At 37.1% G+C, this 22,561-nt stretch overlaps 1 protein-coding gene across 9 annotated transcripts in view; it reads left to right on the top strand.

Moving 5' to 3' along the window:
• LOC136831265 (activating transcription factor 7-interacting protein 1-like) overlaps positions 1 to 22,561 on the top strand; it is a 271,362-nt gene that overhangs the window by 187,008 nt on the left and 61,793 nt on the right. For 8 of the 9 annotated variants that reach the window (XM_067091355.1, XM_067091354.1, XM_067091359.1 and 5 more), the window contains one exon: positions 10,170 to 10,232. In XM_067091355.1, the coding sequence (XP_066947456.1) occupies positions 10,170 to 10,232 (63 nt within the window). Of the gene's footprint in view, positions 1 to 4,240; positions 4,875 to 10,169; positions 10,233 to 22,561 lie in introns of those variants that run through there. The other variant, XM_067091357.1, reaches the window with a different exon arrangement.

The raw sequence follows: 22,561 nt of genomic DNA, 5'->3' as shown, positions 1-22,561 counted from the left end.
TCTATTAGACAGGAACCTTTATGCAGAGGCATAAACTCTGTGATTAAAGAATCTTTGTGAACGTCACTTGTCGACTTGAAAATGAGCGGAAATTCCTTGCAGTGGACGGGTGCGCTTGCGCGCTGTTTCCTGTCAAGGAAAATGATAAATGGGAGCCGAATCTGCCGTTACGTTGTCATGGTAACTGCTGACTGGTTCTAAATACACTGACATTCGCAGACGCAAACGCATACTCAGTGGTGAACGACATTCCGGATCTTGTTTGAAAGTCCCATATACCTCTCAATATGGTTCAGTGTTTTGTTCCTGACTGCAGTCACCAATCCGAAGCACTTAACTGCAGCTTTTTTAGGTTTCCACAAAAGGAAACAGAGAAGAAGAGATGGGAGACATTGATAAATAGAGGCGATAAAATTCCCACGAAATGGTCACGTGTCTGTAGTTGTCATTTTGTAAATGGTAAGAAAGTGAATGGCCCTTCTCTGTTTGAAAGAAATACTGATAAACATACCGCCGGAGAGGAAGTGAAAGGGCGTAAGGCAAGAAAGAAAAAGCTGCTTGATCAACCCCAAATAGAAGGTGAGTTTGAGAAACCTAATACTAGACCTAGGTGAAGGTAAGGAAGCTTCACAGGCAGTGCAGCCAAATAAAGAGAAAAATACAAAATAAAATTAATAAAATAAACTGTGTAGTGAAAGAGTTCGTAGATTCAAGTTGGAAAATGAAGATGATTCATAGTGGTTTTCGCCAAGTTTGATGTATTCCCTGTCGCCAAAGAAGAAAGAATCGACTTGCCATATGGAAAGCAACCACCCCATACATATCTGTGGACCATGTCTTTGGACAGTGCTTGCATTTAGAACCAGCGTCACTGTTGCCGTTGCAACATGACGTCAGCACTTCTGTACTCTATTGATTTAGTACGAATCGAATCGCAGTCCCAGGTACTAAAGTTGTCCAAGTCTATATCAAGAGTTTCCCCAGCACCCGGCCAGTGGGGCCAGCAGACGTTGATTTACTTGATTTATTAAGGTTAAGGTCGGCATTTACGATAAGACCATTGAGATTCTCGTATATGAGAACTGGTAGAGGTTAGACCTATACAAGTGTCAGGAGCTCACAAGTCCTTACGTCTGGCAACGTGGCGTTTCAAAGTGCCCACTTGTCTGCACGAGAGAGAGAGAGAGAGAGAGAGAGAGAGAGAGAGAGAGAGACGGTGATGTTCTACATTGGACACCGTGTGTATTGTTAGGAGTGATTCTCGTTATTATATGTTTAGTTAGTCGCAATTTCAGTGGCTGATGATTTATCCTTCATCAACCAGTGAGGATTAACCGGTTAGCTTCTGTAAACTGGTATTGCAAGTATGTTTTTGATGATTTTGCCTTTACTTTATAGATCTTACTTTGGATCTTTCCCAGTTAGTGATCCCCAAGGGTTTTAACCCGTTATGTATCCACCTTTGTGGCGTGTTTAGTACAAACCCGTTGAGGATTACGGTAAAAACATGAACAAAAGACTGTAAATATCAAAGATAATAACACCCAAGAAATATTAGTCCTAGATAACGACCCCCGAACTTTGTTGGTGGTCACTATCCAGGAAAAATCCCTTATTTTTGTCAAAGGCTTTGTGAAGAGAGATCATAGACCGATCGCTTAATGAACGGTGATCTCGAAAGGGCACAAAAAGATTAGGTGAACAGCTTTGGGTGAAAAAGGTTAGCACCGGGCTGGACGACGGCGAGTTTGAGGTCATTTACCTTAGAGTATCGTTATAAGTGTATGCCGGTGTATATACAGCCCTCTGACCTTTCTAGGCTAAGGACTGCAAAAGCTGTATAATAGGGTCGATAAGAATGTGGGGCGTAACCCAAAAGATAGAATTAGACAGAAAATTAAGAAAATTAGACTAAAAGTTAAGAGGCAAGGAAAAAAGAAATTGGCAGAAAATTCCAAAGTTTGAGTGGAAGATTGTTGCTAAGGTGAACTCCCTTTAATTCAGTCCCGTGGAGGAGCGGGCAAAAGATGTCCGATATTTGGGTAATATTAAAAGAACGTTAGCTATAGGATCACTCAAAAATGCGCTTGAAGCTCACTCAAAAATGCGCTTGAAGCTTCCTGAAAAATCTTGAAAACTGCAAATGATGACCCAAGAATCCTTTCCATTTAAGATGAGAGGAAGCCAAGAAATATTTATTACCTGTCTTAGAGCCATTGAAGAAATGCAGTTGAAAATGAAAAATTACGGATGTTAATAAGAAGGCAATTTTTCCACTGTCAACAGCAGATACCAAGTAGTTGAACTAAAAGCTAAAGGTGAAGAGAAAGGAAGTAAAGCTTTTGAACAGAAGGTTTGGCCAGCAGAGCCCTGTGTGAGACTATCACTAACATTATAAGATAGCAAGAGAGATAACAAAAGATTTCCATTTAGATGATGACGAAACATCACAGATAAAAAAGAAGGTGCCATTGGGAGTTATTGAAAAGAGTAATATTAGGGGTTCTTAACAAAAATGCTTGAGTAAGATTTCAGGTGAGTGACAGTGTAATTTGACAGGTTATGTACTTATAATTATTAGGCTGAGTAAGATTTCAGATAACGTATGTAGTGACAGTGTAAGTTGAAAGGATGTGTATTTACGATTATAAGACTGGTTACCTTTCCAAGAAATGTGCTCAAACAGTGCATGTTTCCCATGAAGTAGTTGGAGTGCTTTTAGGGATCGCGCATGCATACCATTGGGCCAAATACATTGCCAAGAGAATGCAAGTTCCTTATAGACCTAATGATCAGAGAAGAAAATTCATCAATGCATGAATTAGGAGGATTAGAGCATTTTAACTGCTGAGAGAAATGTTAGGTGAAGAACAATAGCTGAATAACGTAGGTTTGTCACCAGGAGAACTATCGGTCAATGAGGATTGAAGAGAGAGTGATTGATGCCTTTGTGGTTAAATATAGAATGACAAGAAATTTGGATCAGTAGGAGGTGATCTCAGGGCTGGCAGTACTACGAAAAATGTGCTTTTGATGCATGCCAACAGCTCAGAAATTATAATAATTCTTATTATTAGATAAGCCAAGCTGCAACACTGATGGGGGAAAGCAGAATGCTATAAGCTTAGGGCCACAGCAGTGAAAGCAGCCCAATAAGGAAAAAGATAATAAGATTGAAATGTAAAAAATTAACAACAAACAAAAACATTGAAGGGAAGTAGTAGACTAGATAAGATAATAACAAACAAAATATGAAGTGCGACTCCTGTCAGCCTGCTACACAAAAAAGTAGTTGCACCAATTTCTAGCTTCTGAAGTTCCAGCGACTTGTCTGTACGATTAAGATCGTTCCACAGCTTGGTCACATTGTAATAAGACCTTTAGCTAGGAAACTGTGGTATTGGACCTTCCATAAGCAAAGACATGACTTACAGTTAACTCCATATCTAGTATTATGCTGTGAATGGTATTGCTGAAAAGATTTGAATACAACAGATAATAATGTGTGAAAGAAATATCCAGCATGCACGGTCAGGTAGCTAAGATTGTGCCAGATATTAATACCAAGATCAGTACAAGAATTAATGAACTTTTGTTTTTCTTTGTTAAGGTGTTGTAGGTGTGATTCGACTGCTGAAGACCAAAAGGTGAACAATATTCATAACGGAATAAACAGATTTCACCATGATAAACAGGTCTCCAAAAATGCTGAAAATCTTTCTCTGTACCCTTACAAAATAAAAAGTTAATTATCAGTATAGCTATAATAAAGCCGAGTGGATCTTTCTTGTTTGTCCGGTCCGGGTTGAGGCGGGGTAGGTAGGGGATCGGAGGGGTAGGGGAGATGTGACACATCCACCCTACTCCTGCAAACCTGTTTTCCCGCCCCGGATGGGGGAGTGGTAGGCAGGGGATTGGGAGGGTAGGGGAGACATGACACATCCACCCTACTCCTGCAAACTTGTTTGCCCGGCCCGGGTGGGGCAGGGTAGGTAGGGGAGACATGGCATATCCACCCTACTCCTGCAAACCTGTTTGTCCGCCCCAGGTGGGGCGGGGTTAGTAGGGGATCGAGAGGGTAGGGGAGGGATGACACATCCACCACCCTCCTACAAACTATTTTAACGACGTTATTTTCAGTTCGCCATTGTGTGTCGTCGTGTAAGCTCGATCCGCTTAAATATTTCTATGTTGGGAACAGGCCTTGAGTTGTTGACACAGCCATTTTGACTTGTACGGGGTTGCCAGACAGCTGGTATAATAACGTACACTTATCGAGGGCAGACAGCTGGTATAATTACGCACGCTTGTTGAAAACTTACAAGCCATGCCTAAAAGAAAGGCAAATGAGAGTGCTGAGGAGAGAGAGGAAAGATTAAACCGTGATCGTGAAAGAAAGAGGCAAAGGCGCGCCAATGAAACACCCGACGAGAAGTCCTTAAGATTGCAAGAGCAGCGCAATAGAAACAACCGTAGATTGTTGCAAGAAACTGCGAGTCAGCGCTCTCAGAGATTAGCTAAACAGCGCGATAGAGATCAACGTCGTCTACGTAATGAAACTGACCAACAGAGATTAGAACGCTTGCAATTACGCCGTTTGGCGTTTAGAATTTTAAAAAGCCCAAATCCAAACGATGAAGGGATTGCGCTTCGTCCATGTGATGATGACATTGATGTACTGGAACACCACTGTGGCGAAATGACAGAACGGTGTCAGTTTTGTGGTTCGACAAATTTTGATGATGAGAAACCGAAAGACGGGAGATTCAATTCATGTGGTCACAAGGGCAAGGTAGTGTTGGCAGGCGCGTTTAAACAGGGAGTCCTTCAACTGCCCTCCTGTCCCACGCAGCGTAGCGCGCCCCATCTCGCGAGTAAGTAAATACTTCCTATGCACAGTCTATTCATATCAATACTTTACTTTAAAAAGTGTATTCAGTCTCATGCTAATGGTAGATTTAGTACTGTTAAAGGAGGCTACTAACTCCCTTGATTGTAGTATTTCTCAGTGTACAACTAAACAAGATTTTGGCTGAATTGTCGTGCCTTTGTCGAGCACTTTGGAGTGAGCTTTTTATTAAAGTGTTGGTAATAAAAGATTACAGAAGCCCTGGAGATCACCTATCGCACAGGTAACAAATGGATAGCCGTCAGAAAGGGATAGCTACACAGACGCTAGGCCTAAACGTGCCTCTTTGATTTTACCTCCGTTTTTTATTTTTTTTTTTTTTATTTGTTACCTACATCCTTACACAATACATGAATACGAAGTATGAGGAACCTAACCCCATTTCCGGTCTGTGACATTTTCATGCTGTTTTCTTGTAGGTGGCATATCAGTCTCGATGAAACCTTAAATTGTTTAATTTCTGTTTTTTTTATATGTAGATTCAGGTCATAGCTCATATACAAACTGTGGCACAGGAATTGACTTTCTGATCCATTAATTGCACATAGATGACTTGAAAACGCAGATTAAGGTTACAAAAAAGTCCAAGCTCAAGGTTATACTTTTGATGTATACCAACCACCTAGGTCCATAGATTATTTAAATATAAAAACAGCAGATTAAAATGTTAATGTGGTTGGAATTGAGACAGTGTATAGAAGGTATATAAATAATATATCCATACGTAACAATTCCTGTTTTGAAGTGTTTTGGGAGAGATACAAAAACTTCAGATTGTTTTTAGTATTAGATTCTTGTGCATATTTAATTATCAAGTTATGATTTATAAAAAGTAATTTTTATTAGATTATGGTCAATATTTGCATTTTAGCAGTATGATGTAAAATAGGAATTAAACTGGTTCCTATACAAATTAAAGAGCAGAACAAATTTTTAGTAATGAAGCTTTGATGAAGTTGTGTTGTATTTGAAGATTTAAAAAAAATATCAAGTGTAGTATCATGTCCTTTATTGAGCACGAGGCTTTTTTTTATAAAAAAAAAAAGTTGAGTGCGTAAATAAAGAAATAGTGGGTGCTGTTAAGAAACTTAAATTTTAAAAATGGTGTAAGCTTATGCAAAGATTTTTGCATTTATATTTGTTTATGAAAACTGTACCTTCGTGTGGAAAAAAATGGCTATTGACTTGTTAGATTAGCTTCCACAGACTAGAAAACTGAATTAAAACAAAAACTGACTCGACAGTAAAAGCCATTCGAAGTACGAAAGTTATATGCATAGAGAAAGATGCTAAGAAATAGGTAAAAGAGGGGACTGGCATATATGGAGTAATCCTTCAATCCCTCTGCGTATGAACATCCAGAACACGACCAAGCGTATGCTTTCAAGATTAGGCCTGCAGTTATTGGACGGAATGACATGTGGCAGTTCAGCTAATCGTGGATTGCTGTGTCCTTTAAACCATGGTAGCCCAAAAACTAGCTCTAAATGCTCAGGCACAAAAGCCTCGGCAGAAATTTTCTTGAAGTTGATGACCAAGAAGATTCTCTCTGTCGCTTGTATAAATCGTAATTCTCGTTATGGATAAGAAAAAAAAAACCTACTGGAGTAATTTCATTTTCAAGGTGAAGGCCCCAGGGGGCTTGCTGACATTCAGGCTGGGTAGCATTTCATCAACAGGATTTGGGGTACGTGGCTTTATTGGTACCGTCTCTGAAAATATTGAAATACACCTACCGTACTTCGAAACAGTACAGAACTCTCTGGCATTGGTGATGTATACGTTCTTTAGAAACAAGCCAGAATGGCTTGTGAGTTCGCAGACAAGCTTCAGCCGAATAGGTTGACCGCACAATGGAAGCAAACAAATGGAAATAGCAGCTGTCTGGAAATATAGTTTAAGTTAATCCACGTGAAGTGAACATTGCAGCGTCTTAACCTTATGATCTTCGGTACTGTATTTTTACAGTAAATGGAGTGAAAGGCGTGGTATCAGGTAGTATGACATCATAACAGCTACAGATTCATAAGTGCTGGTATTATTCAAAATAAGACTTGCTAGGTGTAAGGTCTAAGAGTAATTTGGAAGTTTATTGCCGAAATAATATTTAAGTTTGTTGGCCAAACAAGAAATCTGACACTGCGCTAAATATAGTTAGTTTTAAATATTGATATATTGATATTATTAAGAGTAATGAGTGGAAATATCATTCATATGGGAGAACAATATTCCAACTATGGTAAACAAAAATTAGAAAATACTCTTAAACATCTCGGCTCTTGCAAATGTATGACAAACATTCAAAATTAATTATTTTCAAGGTAAGAAAAATCACAAGCACCTAATTATTTCTAATTCTTTGTCTCCGCGCACTAACTGTGGAAGTATCTGTGAAGAGTCTTAATTTTACCGTGGATGGATGGAGATGATTGGGCAATTTTCACATTTTAAAATCCAGCTTCCTTTCGATATTGATAACCATGCATGTACTTATTCCTTTTATGTAGAGACACTCTTGGTGGAGTGGTAGATAAGCTCATCTAAATAGGGGGAAGTACCGCTGACATTAATTTTAAAGGAAATTGGTGGGAAAACCCTTTAGAATACTTGCCGTGACTGTCTAGGTGCCAACAGAAGAACTTTAAGAGAGAAAAGAAAAAGTTCTAAAGTACCTGTTCTGATCTTACAAGATTCATTTAAAAATAGAACCCTATCATAAGGGTTTCTCTTGGTTCACAGAAACGCGACGTCATGTAGCTTTCATTTAGAGTTTCCTCTCCAATCTGTACTGTAGCACAAATCAGGCTGCAGTTCTATGATCATCTTAAATGAATTTTCTTTTTAAAAATACAGGGTCGTATTTTGCAGATAAATTTTTCGCTTGCTACACATCTAGCTAAAAAAAAGTATTGGATTAAATTTTAACTGAACGTTGCTTGTGTTAAAGCTTAAAGGGAAAAAGAAACCATGGTCATTAAGTTCAGAATTACTTGACACGACACCGCAGACGACGGCAGACCGTCATTGTTGGCCGAGAGATTTTATGGGCTGTTCTTGAAGCTCATTTTTATCATCTATAACTCGTAAAATAGAGATGTTCAAGAGAGTTGGCACAGTGTATCATATCTCCAGAAGTCAAAGCAGGTCACTATGGGTAGGTTATACCTGATAATCCTATCCTTTCCCACCAGTATTATTCAGGTAGTACATGGTATTTTAATATTCTCTTTCTTATATTTAGTTTGATGTGATCTTAAATAAATAGATTTTTGTTTTTGCAAAGTATTGTATTACACCTGTGATAAAGGTGATTAATTCTTTCGAAATTCAGCATGAAAATTAAACTTTTCATAATGGCTATTATAAAAGACATAACTATATAAACAATGGCAAGAAAATTAATGAAAGGCTAGAAATGATAAACAATGAATGAAGGAGATGAACTAAAGAGTGATAAAGTGGTGGATTGGAGAGAGTGTCATGGAAGGTGTTTAATATCCCAAGTTCAATAGAAAGGAAAATTTATAAATAAACAAAGCTGCTCTATACTCCAGACAATTTTGTTCCGCCACCACGGAATAGTTTTACTGTGGTTGATCACATTTTATAAAGAAGCTGGATTCTGACAGGTTTTTCTCCCTTTACCGTATTTGATTAGGCGGAGCTTGGCGTGTTGTAATCAGGGGGGTCCACTGCCATTAATTAGCATTAGAATGAAGTAGCTACCACTAAATAGAATTAAAATGATTATCTTTGCTTGGGGCAACCATACCTTCAGAGAGGTTCAGGAGGGTGTGGCCTGTCTAATATGTAGTATCAACACTGCATTGGCTTTAAAAGTAAAAAGCTACGAGTGTTAAATACGACAGCAATACCTCTGCGGTTTCGCATTTCCGCTCCCGTATCGGTAGATTTCGTAAGGACCGGTGAGGTTATAATGACCAGGATTAATAGAGCACTCTATTAATCCTGATAATTACAATCATTGTGATTATCCGTACGGTGTTGTTGGCTAGTTGTACAGTTTATGGGTATCGTCAGGTGCTTGTTAGCAGCCTTCTGTCTTTTGCACCTGGCTCTCCACAAACACCTGTGTCACACTTTCTCTCTTGTAACACCCACGTCTTGGGAGTATTTTAAAATAATCACTCCCTGTTTTGCTTGTGAGTCCTACTCGAGTCTATATGAAATGTCTTGAATTCTTTCTGTGCGGAATAGCATGTTTACCACTAAATGTTCAACTATGTTGCCAAACAACACAACTGATAAAAGTACTATGCAATTGCAAAATTAATATTGCTTTCGCTTTTAACGGAATAATTATACTAGTCTTGACACCAGTATTCAATATTCCCACAGTAGTGTGAACAAGCTGTTCATTATTTTATGAACAGAATTTACGCACTTAATCATCATACAGCCTTACTTGTAACTGCTGGATGCATTTTAGTTGGTATAAGTTGGCTTAGAGCTAACGGACCCAGGGCCATAGAAGGCATATAGGTGCTGTAAAGTGCTCTAAGGGTATATGAGGCCCTTGAGTTGACCAACAGAGACGATGAGCATGCCACATGCTCTGCTTAGCATAGCCTGAATGAATGAATGAATAAAGAAGAAAACTTGTTTATCCGTCCTCCTCAGTCATATCATTCAGTTATGGGCTTCCATTCGAGACGTTCTGGCTGCTCGTAGCTCCGGTATTCTGTTGAGTCGCCACGTTGTCACGCTGATCAGAACCAGAAGTGTTTAATTTCCTTTGCTGTGCAGTAGCAATCTTAGTGGTGGTCATGATGCCGTTGCAGTGTATTTTTTACTTAACTTTTTTGTTTTGTATTTTTCTTTTATTTGTTTATTTATGTATTTCTGTTTTACTGTTCATGTGTGATCATACTATTCTGTGGAACATCAAGTCGCCTGTACTGCTCCGCGGTTGATAGCCATTTTGTCGTAGAATAAGAATTAAACTAATTATGGTATGAGTAAAGTATAAAGGTTATTGTATCATTAAGGGCACAATTAAACTATAGTATAAATAAAATAACAAAAACCCAATTATATCATTGAGGGAAGGTTTTAAAAAAATATCAGATTTTCGTTTTTCCCACTTATCAAAGCACTCTTCTAAGACAGCATTTGAAGTGATTTGAATCAAAATTGTATACGGCTTCAGTTACGGCTGATAAAGAAAGCTACTAAATAACTTACTCTTAGATGTGATTTAGTACAACTTTGAAGTAATTATGCATTTCTCGTCTTGCAGATCAGGGCGCCTCATTGACCAACCACTCCTCGACAGAATCATCCTCCTTAATGAGTTCCCCTGGTAAGGATTCTTGAGTTATTTTATATACTTGAATTTTACTGAAGAACACACACACATATACACACATATACATATACATATATATATATATATATATATATATATATATATATATATATATATATATACATATATATATATATATATATATATATATATATATATATATATATATATATATATATATATATATATATATATATATATATGTATATATAAAACTGAATCACGAAGATGTGGAACGTGAAAATATATTTATATATATATATATATATATATATATATATATATATATATATATATATATATATATATATATATATATATACAGTATATATATATATATATATATATATATATACACACACACATATAATTTAATGTATTAATTATTGATTCTTGGAAATTTAGTGAAATTTCGGCAATGGTAATATGAGATGCTTTGTGTTTTTGGGGAAATGCGGAAAGAAAGAAGTGTGAAAATTGACGTAAACACCTGTGTAACTCCAAAAGTAATCTCTTGGAACGACTGGTGTAGACAACCTTGTTATATTTCGCCGAAAAAAAATCCAAAAGTTGTGTAAACAGACGCTAAACGATTACAAAAAAAAGTTAAGGGAGATTTCTCCTATAGTGTTGAAGAACCAACAATTCAAGGAAGGCAAAGATTTGCTTGATCCAGGAGCGAAGGTGGTGCTTGGAAAGAGAGTATTGGAAGTGTGCACCAAAAATATTTTCATATATTGAAGTTTTATGGCAAGAAGTTGAACGTAATACACTCAACATTTCTTTTTAAGTTAATGTTCTTAATAAAGATTAAAGTGAAATTTGAGCAAGGTGCATGGAATGGAATATAAAATTTAGGTCAAAGGTCAAACGCTGGGGCCTATGAGGTCATTCAGTGCTGCAAGGTTTTAAAGGTGTTAACAGGAGGAAAATCGCGCAGCTGCGCAGTGAAGTAGCTTTTAGGAGGAACTGGAAAGTAAGAAAGAAGAGAATATGAACGGAGATACAGTAAGAAGGAATGAAAGGGGGTTACAGCAAGGGCCCGAAATGACGCTGCAAAAAAAGTTAAATAATACTTACAGTGCATCACGTGAGGGGCACTGATGGCACCACACCCCGACGGAGTTTGAGCAAGAAGTAACTACTGAAGAAGAGACATTATGATTTAACTACTGCGTGACTCCCCAGCAGTATACCCATGTTGTGAATACTTGATTGAGGGAAGTTTTAAGGCCCTACGATGCGTTGGTATTGAATGACCTTGTCTGAACTTCGGCCTCGAATACCATATATCCAGTGCCTTGATGTGACTGTTGTTTTACACTGTGGCACTCTTGTGCTTTAACTTGTGTTTTGGTTTCTCTTTCAAATGATATTCTGTAACGTTGATGAGGTGATGGAAGGTTTTTATATATATATATATATATATATATATTTGTTCCGAAGGGAATACGAACCCACGCTTTCATGAATGGAGTTTCTCGCTTTACATTTTAAGGTGAAAATTTGTCTGAACATTTTTTACGATGATTACGAAAGTTTGTATCTTATATTTAATTTTACCATTCTAGACCGAAGTATTTCGGAAAATTATAGTTTTTAGAATGTCCTGTAAAAATTTAAATTATATATTTAATTCTTTTCTCTTCTGTAGGTTGATTATTTTCAGTAAGCTAGATAGTTAGCATTTCCAGTTAATCAGGTCTTATGCAGTTGAAGAAAATGGCTGTATTCTATTTTAGTAGCCTTTAGCCTCGTTGGGGGCCAGTGCAGTCAGTGCACCCCATTTGGTGTACTGTAGGCATTACCAAAGGTGGTTTGCAGAGGCAATTCGGCCTCTAGCTCCACCCACTTTTTGGCCCTTTTCTTTACCTCCAGACCCGCTTCCTTTCTTCCGTCTTGCTGTCCAACCATTCTAACTTTCTCTTTTCACTGTATTTAATACTGAATGGCTGAAAATGTTCCACTGTTTGGCCTTAGTGTAATCTTCATAAATCAAACCAAAATCAACGTTCATACAATTAAAGAAGTTCTTACAACATCTAACGCAATATATCATTAAACTAAAATAAAAAGTTCTGTTTCCTTAGTAAGCTAAACGGCGGTCAGGCCTCACTTAATTTGTCCAATCACGAACCCCGAGTCATCTTTCCGCTCATGCAGATATGGGTTTTTAGTTCTTACTGCATGCTGTCTGATATTAGACAGTGCAGTGTGTTGTTCCACTTTATTGTCTTCTCCTTTTTAGCACTAGGTGAAAACATCGAGTGATGTCAGAAAGCTAGTTATCACATACATGGCTTCTTGTGCATTTTGAGATCATGGTATTTATGCCACATGCCTGACTATTTTGTTCCGTTGTCCGAGTCTTTTCCTCTCGTTTGATAGCTGGTAACGTTCAGGAATATTTTGACATTTAGAAAAAAAGTTGTAGAGCAATGAATGACTGGGCCATATATAGGGTAGAGGAAGGAACTTATTATTCATAACTGAATAAGTAAAGGGTAAAAAAATGAAAAGAATAAGCAAAGAAAAGAATGGAACATTTGATTATTCTGTGATGAGAGACTGATTCGTGTGCAAAGACTGTAGTACATTTCGGTACTCGGACTGTGGTACTTGAACAATGCTGGCTGCTAGGGAACATTGGTTATAGAATCATTTGACTGTCCAACAGTTGCATAGACATTTTAATAAAGAATAAAAATTGCAGGAGGGGACGCTAACCGTATATTGACTACCATCCAAAATAGTTATAAGTACCAAATTTTGTTCACATACTCAAGTTGTGTAAGGGGATGTTAATTCATCAATTGTTTAAAAGTTCCAAGTTACTTTTCGGTAGTACTGTTTAATAATATAAGAAGATAGGTCTTAAAAATGAAACTGGAAACCATTTCTCACTATTTTCGCACTGGAGTGGCCATGAGAACTGTGGCTTTGACATTTTTCAGTACAAAAGAATTGCATTAGATAGTAGTTAGCGTGTAATGAGTGGACCTATATGGGCGAATTGGGAAAAAACAATGTGGCTGGATTAGTTCACAAAAAGAATGTGAAGAGTAAAAGTTAAGTATATCTTAGTTTAACCAGACCACTGAGCTGGTTAACAGCTCTCCTAGGGCTGGCCCGAAGGATTAGATTTATTTTACGTGGCTAAGAACCAGCTGGTTACCTTGCAACGGGACCTACAGCTTATTGTGGAATCCGAACCACATTATGACGAGAAATGAATTTCTATCACCAGAAATAAATTCCTCTAATTCTTCATTGGCCGGTCGGAGAGTCGAACGCTGGGCCAACAGCGTGCTAGTCGAAAGCTTTACCCACCCCTCCAGTGCAGAGAGAGAGAGAGAGAGAGAGAGAGAGAGAGAAGCGATTGCTGACAAAAAGAGAATCGTCTTGAATATATTGCCGGATGAAACGATTTTGAAACAGTTGAAATTAAGGAAGAACCCATGGTACAAAACAGCGTATTTTTAACATTTTTACCAACGATTGTCTACTTTACATACTCAGACCTAGACGTTTCGACTTTACTCTGAAAATATGGGAAGTATGCAGAATGAAGAAACCTTGGGGTCAGTTCTTTCCGTCTCGATCCTAATACATTACCGTCATGTTTTGTGGATTATTATTATTATTATTATTATTATTATTATTATTATTATTATTATTATTATTATTATTATTATTATTATTCAGAGCCTAAACCATTGGAGAATAGCACTAATGGAAGATGGAAGATTTAAAAGAATTGTGGAGATATTAAAAGCCCTTAGGAAAGATAAACTTTTGACATTCTTAAAAATATATAAAAGGACTTGTAAACTTAAGGGGTTTCTGAGGACTCATTAGTACAAATTTAATGTTAGTTGAAGTTTGAAATAATAATAAACTGTATATGTGGGGCTGGAACTTGTCATTTGTATTTAGGAAAGGCTTTCATTTATGGAAAAAGGATTTTATTGTGGTCGGTGTTGTTGGCCTTTGGTGACGTGTCGCCAATCTCAACATCCAGTAAGCACTGCGTTGATGACTTAGGATGATGTGGACCAGTTTTAACACTCGACGCATTCGCAGTAGAACCTCGGGTAATGTAAAGACATTCGTAACATTTAATGCGTTTTCGAACCATTTTTAATATTGAGTACTGGAGGCTTTGTTAATGTGTGTTGTTGTGGATCAGTTGTGACCTTTATATCAATAAATGCTGATGTGCGTACAATATTGACATTATTTAATTATTGAAAAAATCACGAAAGGGTGGTGGGATCAGTGAATAAGAAATGGATGTGGTAAATGCTGAAGACAAAAATGAATGTGTGAGGCATTGGTAAGATGCTCAACTTACAGTACAGAATTCCCAGTTCTCTTAATGCAATAATAGTAACAGTACTATTATTATTATTATTATTATTATTATTATTATTTAGAAGATGAACTCTGTTCTTATGGAAAAAGCCTACAGGGGCCATTTACTTGAAATTCAAGCTTCCAAAGAATATGATGCTCGTTTGAAAGAAGTAGCAGAAGGCAATAGGAAATGCAGAAAGAAGGGATCATTTATAAGAAAAGAAATGAATTAACCAATTTATAAATGAACTGATAAAACTGTAAGTAAATTATAAATTACAAGGAGAATGGCCTTAGGAATAGTGAATAATGGGGTTTTGTAGACTAAAATCTCTGGATTGACATGAGTTTGTTTCTCCCCTTTTCATGAACCACAGAAAAATATTCTTTCCTGGTAACTCATGTAGTTTCAGCTTCCACCTTTTGCCATTAACCAGGCAGCTTCTGGTTAGCTTAGGTTTAATGCTAAGAAGAAAATTGATTGATTCGATGCATAAATCTGGCCTGGCAGCTGCTAAGGTCATCGATGCTCAGGGTCAGCGTTTGAAATATTTCTTGGTCTCACTCAACAGTTTTTTTTTTTTTTTTCCTTTTTTTAGAACTTAACAGCAAATTCATAGAAGACATTAGTTTTAGGTTGAAACATAAAGACAGCACAGTGTTGTCCTTATTGTGATGAGGAGTACAACTCTTAAAATACAGTATTCTGCGACTCGTTGAAGAATCCTCTTACCAAACTGCCAAATTAACACAAGATCCATGTCGGCATTTACCGGGCTAGTTTTTAATATAAACTAAAGATGTGTGCTTCAAAGGAAAACTGTTAAGTCTTTATTTTATTGTCTTGGGATGACATTGTGTTTAAATGTGTTTTTGTGTTCTTAATATAGTATTTTTGTCTTGAATCGGTGTGTATATGCTATCTCATGACGTGTTAATTATGGTGGAAATATATAGACTTTAATTAAGGCAGCAGACGAAATTCAGTGCACAGAAACATCAGAGTACCAAATGTTGTTTTGGAAACGATGTGTTCCTGAAAACTTGAATCAATTTTCAAGCTCTTGTATTGTATGTGGTTAATCGCAGACCTTAGACTACTTGGCTTTTGCCGAGACTGTCAATTGCCGCTCGCACCAGACCCCTGGCGTTTGCCCGAGACACTAGAGCATTTATTTTTCGGAATGAGCTTGTAATCCCCCAGTCAAAGGGTCATATTAGAGTGAAAATTATAAACGAATTCATCTGATAGAGGCTCTTTACATGGTCTTGCCATAGATTCTTGTCTAGAAGATCTGTACATTGCATTTTCCTTCTCTGAAGTGGTTGTTATGGGCAGGACTATTATTTCATAATAGTTCTGCTATTGTCATGAAAAAATGGCCATTCCCTTAGTGTTACCTGTTTTGACCTTGGAAATTACTCTTCCCTTGGATTCGTTCGGATACAAGGTGCAGAGAGAGGCTCAGCGCCTCAGTCAGGGTGTTGCAGGGCTACCAACCTCTACTCGATTATTGACTTACGCTTTGGCAAAGACGACGGCTTGTAACATTCACTGCACACATAGTAGAAGATTTCCTTAAGAAATCACTTGAACATTTTTTTAAATCCCTTCGTACTGCAAGTGATAACATTGAGGAAATGTTTATGAAATGCTCTATAGTTTTCTATTGCGTATTTAATTTAATTCTGCCCGTGTAAGGTGTACAAAACAACCTTGGGATAATGGCAATGCAACACAACCCTTTTTAAAAAGTAGGTAATTTGCGCCAATGCAGTTTTTGTGGTGACAACTAAAAGCAGCAGGGAAAATAATAAGTAGTTTTTAGCATTTATAAAGTATTTGCAGCATAATTTTTCAAAAAGTGGCAATGAAACCAACAGACTAACTGAATGCCAAATTCAGCTACTCTAGTGTTGCGGCTGGTGGTAGTCCTGGAGGGTTTCATAAGTGAAGAGGGGATTGTGTGTTAGTGTGTTGGTGGGGGCAGGGAGGGAGATGGTGGCAGGAGGGTTTACCGGCAGGGAGCTCTGTGATGATGCCATCGGCTGTTCGTCTGATTTTCCCAGCGGTGTTGGCTAGTGTTGGATAGTGTTGCTCATTGGTGTTGCTATGACAGTGACTGTGACTTTACCCATAGTTAATATTTCTTGCGTTCCTACGGAACAACGTTGATAAGTTTGAAAGGATTTACAAAAGAGGGTGGCTGACAAAGTGAATTTTAACATTTTCAAATACTTCATTACATTTTAGTAGCTTGCAAATGTTAATAACCTCTCTGTGTAATGGATAACTAGTATAACAAGGAGGTGATATAAGGAAATAAGACCTTTATTATTTGTTGCTGCCTGTGTGTTGTGTCTATGGCAACACAAGCTCGTCATCTGGCAAGTGAGTGTTGCCGTCTGGGTGGTCGTGACCTGCGTACTCGCACTCCTCAACTTTGAGGCATCGCAAGGGAGTTTTCTGTTTAAATTGACTTCTTAGGATGTACTGAGTTACGCCTCTGTAAATGCTGTGCATCCTCTAAAGTTTTAATAAGCCATACTTCCGTAACGCCCATTTGCTCTGACGAAGTGAAATGTGGATTCAGTTTAAAAATCACTAGTAAAGCCCTGTGTCACATGTGTACTTACAGTGCTTACATCTGATAAGCTCTTGAGAGAGAGAGAGAGAGAGAGAGAGAGAGAGAGAGAGAGAGAGAGAGAGATTATTCCAGCACGGCCCCTTGCCCGAAAGTATTAAAGGGAATAAAATGCCCGGTGTGGACATTGGACTCTGCCGACTGAGCGACAGCAGAATGATTAAATGTATGGCAGAGTGGTATCGCCATGACCATGTTTTTCTGGCTCATTTCATGCAAGTTGCACAGACAAGATCACTTGATTCGTGTTCTTTCGTTTTCGGATTAAATTTAACTCCCAACTGTTGTAAGAAGAGTTTCAGAAGCTTTGTTGTACACTTGAAATACTGAAGAATCACAGCTGGCAAAACTACAATGCTAGTATTATTATCATCATCAAGAAGGGGAAGCCTATGTATATGGACCAAGCCCACAGGGGCCACTGACTTGAAATTCAAGCTTCCAAAGAATATGGTGCTCATTAGGAAGTAAGAGAAGGTAAAGGGAAACACAGAAAGAAGAGGTCTCACTTATTAAAAACAAAGAAAATAGATTAATAATTTGATAAAAATGTATTAAAATGCAAGGAGAATAGCATTAGGGTAGTAATGCATTGCACCTAAACATAAGTTTGTGTTTACTATCAGGGTTGATTAAGGTCGAAAAATAGGTCCACTGATTGTGGGTTTTCATGTCAGTAAGATATGGAGACTGCATTTTTCCAGTATTTATTGAGGGGAAAAGAAATTGTGTGGATTAAAAAGTAATGACCTCAGACAAAAACATGAGGGTCTTGTCACCCCTATTAATGATTGCCCAGATTATTGACTGGTTTTAGTTTTCTGTGTACCGGCTTGTCTGTCCGTCTGCACTTTTTCTGTCCGCCCTCAGATAAAAAAACTACTGAGGCTAGAGGGCTGCAAATTGGTATGCACCCTCCAAACATCAAACATACCAAATTGCAGCCCTCTAGCCTCAATAGTTTTTATTTTAAGGTTAAAGTTAGCCATAATCGTGCTTCTGGCAACGATATAGGATAGGTCACCACCGGGCCGTGGTTAAAGTTTCTTGGGCCACGGTTCATACAGCATTATACCGAGACCACTGAAAGATAGATATTTTCGGTGGCCTTGATTATACGCTGTAGCGGCTGTACAGAAAACTCGATTGCGCCGAAGAAACTTCGGCGCATCATTACTTATATACTTTAGATTTTGAGTGTTTTTTTTTTTCGATTCAACTATTCATATTAATTACGAATGTTATTTCCAAGCAATCTGTAGCTCGTATTTGAATATACTCTCTGGTAAGTGGTTACTACTCTTACTTTGAAGTAATTACATTATTGCATTTTTAAGTGTGACTAACTTGATACCCATTACTCTCTGGCATTGTATGAACACCACATTCTTTGGGAGCTTGAATTTCAAGCCAATGGGCTTGTTCCATATGATGAATAGGGTTCATCTTCTGAATAATAATAATAATAATAATAATAATAATAATAGTAAAGGATATAGTTCAAGAAAGTCAGTTTTGTTGACACAAATAATGTGCATTTGTGACAAGGCGAATACTTGGCTTCATACGTCGTATGTTTAATATGGCACATTTGTTTTCTTTGCCAACATTTTAAGTACGAGGTTGATCTGTTCAGCATATTTAACTGAAGTATCGGTGAGGTACTGATTATAAGGTCACAGTCTTATTTAACCAAGGTTCTCCACAGTCTGCTCATTGTACTTGGTCCAAGATGCAGTTAAACGGTTTCGTTGTTTCTTGTACCTTTCAAACTATACGCCTTTCCGATCTGTAATTAAAGTGTTAGCTTTATGGTTAAACTATACGGTTATCTCTCTCTCTCTCTCTTTCTATATATATATATATATATATATATATATATATATATATATATATATATATATATATATATATATATATATATATATATATATATATATATATACATACAGTATATATAGTGTATGTGTGTGTACTTCTGTTATCATGCCCCCTTGTTATATAACATGTATGTTAAGATTCAGACACAACAAGCACGTGATAACTATTACTTGTAATTCTGTCTTTTTTTCATTGAGTGCACCATCCATTGAAAGGCCTTGTAAAGCTGAAGGTTTAGAATAATTCAGTCCTGAGTAAAGCTATACACTAGTCATGAGACAGCGTATAACAAGCCAGTACTCATTAATCCTGTAACAAGATATCATGTTCCCAAGTACGTGTGGTTTTGAAAAGAAAAAAAAAATTAAGTTCAATTAACCTTATTGCAGACCATGGCAAAACTAGACCCCGAGGAATATTGCCAGCTTTCATATTATTGCCCATACAATAATCTGTTTACACACTACTTGAAAAATGTAAGTACAGAACTAAATCTTTTTTTGTATGTGAAGTGCTGTACAATAATTTTATAAGACGGAGATCCTTCAGTAATTTTGGAAGTTGTCATTCTTTAGTGGATGTATGCCTGGTTTATTTTCATTAACTTGTGTAGTTTCAAGTTTCAATCCCTACCTGGGTCAAGAAGTCAGGTTCCCCTAATGTTCTGTTTGTAAAAGTAAGAGGTCCTGGTAAGAAGAAAAATTAGCATTGTAGAATTATGTAAATACTATTAAATAGCTGTAAAACTGCAATAACGTATTTTTCTAATAAAAGACAAAAAAGTCAGGTGCTCCTCGACCACGACCTTGTGTTCGCGAGGAATTACCACGATCCATGAAAGCCCTTCCGGTCCTGTAAAACTGAGTGAAAATTGCCGAAGGGAAAGACCGACTACGAACGCCTGTTATAGCCGTCACGGTTCCCTCTCGCAAACGTGGTCGAACCAAAACAAATCTTTAGTCTAGATCTTTCTCCATGTTAGGTCAACACCAATGTCCTTGGTAGACACCAACACCAATGGTCGACACCAGAAACACATTTTTTACTCCTTTACATTCTCTGCATTCATTCATCAGTTGAAATGTTAAACAAGTGCTGTGAATTTGGGTGTTTTAACACTTACGCAATAACAAAAGGATCAAAGGTAAAACATCACCGGTTCCCAAAGGAAAAACGTTAGAGACCAGTGGGTAAAAGACTGTCGCAGAGCAGGTACTATCAACACAGAGATAGCACTTATTTGCTCTAATCATTTTAAACCACACGATTATGATTATGCTGATGATGTGAAGTCGCGTGTACTGGGAATTCAAAGGCCTAAAAATCTTCGGCTACTAAAAGCATATGCAGTGCCAACACTGCTTTTACCGAATAGTAAAATATCATGCATGGGTCGTTATGTTTTGTTTGTGCTGTTTCAGTGTAAGGAGTGTTGTTACTCAGTTAAAAGTATCAACGAGTATGGTAGGTGTAGAAGCATAACGATGGTAACATTTGCGTTAATAATTGCAAACATCAAATAGTTCACTTGTGATACTGTTGGAGCGAGGGTGACCGCGCCTGCTTGGTTTAGCTTTGGCCTTTCGGTGGTACCCTCGTGGAAGCCCTTTTTGCCACAGCCCGTCAGTTGGGAGTGAGAGAGCGTGGCTGTCCGCCCTCTCTTGTCTATCTCCCAGTTTACTCTTTCGGTGTTTCGCTCTCCTCCGCTTTCTCAGCGTCGTCATCAGAGACGATCACTTTTGTAAGTATTCCCAGATCACTACTTACCCTTCGGAAGTGAGGTCAGATGATTGTCTCGTTGGAAACGAGGCTGTTAGTGTTGCGCATGCGCACAACGTCGGATGCTGCGTTTACGGCTGAGGGCGGGAAGATAGCCGGTGCAGTTTGATGAATTATGATAAGATATTTTCCCGCTAGGTTGCTTTGTTCTTTGGATTTCATTTCGACGAGCGGTTTTCATGATTAAAAAGTGATCAAATACTTCAAAAATTTGGGTAATCTTTTGTAATGTCAATTTTATGTAAAATGGTTATCTGGCGGATGATGGCAACTTGTGGGGGGGGGGGTTACAGCAGCTAAAGCTTTGAATTGAGCTGTTGGTGGAGTTGGCTGCGTTCGAGCTGACGGCGAAACACTCGTAGTTTTGTCATTTTGGTTCCGAAATGTGGAATGGATATCCGTCTGAAGCATCTAGTGCATTATAACGCTTACCCTGAGTGTGTGCTCTTGTGTGTTTTGAGGGCACCTTCAAAAATAAATAAATAATTATATATATATATATATATATATATATATATATATATATATATATATATATATATATATATATATATATATATATCTCAAGGTGGCCTCAAGAAACACTTGAGTTAAAAAGCACAAACTAGTTCACTTAATATATATATATATATATATATATATATATATATATATATATATATATATATATATATATATATATATAAATGACTGCCAGAAGTTTGGTACTGAATTTCTGCCTGTCATTTTCCTGTAGTATTTGCTTATATACTGAAGTCTTGTATCTACTGTGATTTTTAAGCATATATATATATATATATATATATATATATATATATATATATATATATATATATATATATATATATATATATATATATTATATATATATATATATATATATATATATATATATATATATATATATATATATATAAAGTTAGAGACCTCCTGGGCCTCTGTAGGCTCATATATATATATATATATATATATATATATATATATATATATATATATATATATATATATATATATATATATAATATATAATATATATATATATATATATATATATATATATATATATATATATATATATATATATATATATATATATATATATATATATTATATATATATATATGCATATCCTTTATACGGAAGTGCATCATCAGGTAACAGACTTACACTTCTGCTGTTGATCAACAAATTCTAAATAAATTTTTTTCAATCGTATAAAATGAAAAATAAAATGAATCGTTTAGTAACGAAGTCATTTAAAGTGATGGAAGTGAGCGCGAAAGGCCATTTAAAGAACCTTGAAAATTTCGGCATCGGCTGTCGCCAGGGAAACGTTGGAAGCTCCCAGCTCAATGTACCGCGAGACCTCTCCGCAACCCGGCAGCACCAGATGCTCTTTCCGTTGAACGTTGGATTCACGTGTGGTGGAAAATCATCTGTTTCGTCTGTGGGCTGTGCGGAAGGCTGTTTGCGGAAGAGGTGTGGCGGTGGACTTAGTGGAAGTGTTTTAATGGAGAGTGACGAGTGGCTGTTGTCTTGCAGGAAAGCCAAAGTGAGCTTTGGAAAATATAAAGCATTAACTTTCGGTTTTTAAGTGATACTATTCGTTTTCTTTTATTGTGGTGAAAGTGATACCAATACTCATTGTGGTCCAGTATGGAA

This window comes from Macrobrachium rosenbergii, chromosome 48 (genome assembly GCF_040412425.1).
Source record: "Macrobrachium rosenbergii isolate ZJJX-2024 chromosome 48, ASM4041242v1, whole genome shotgun sequence".
Classification (NCBI taxonomy): domain Eukaryota; kingdom Metazoa; phylum Arthropoda; class Malacostraca; order Decapoda; family Palaemonidae; genus Macrobrachium; species Macrobrachium rosenbergii.
This window is presented reverse-complemented; position numbering and strand designations above follow the sequence as displayed.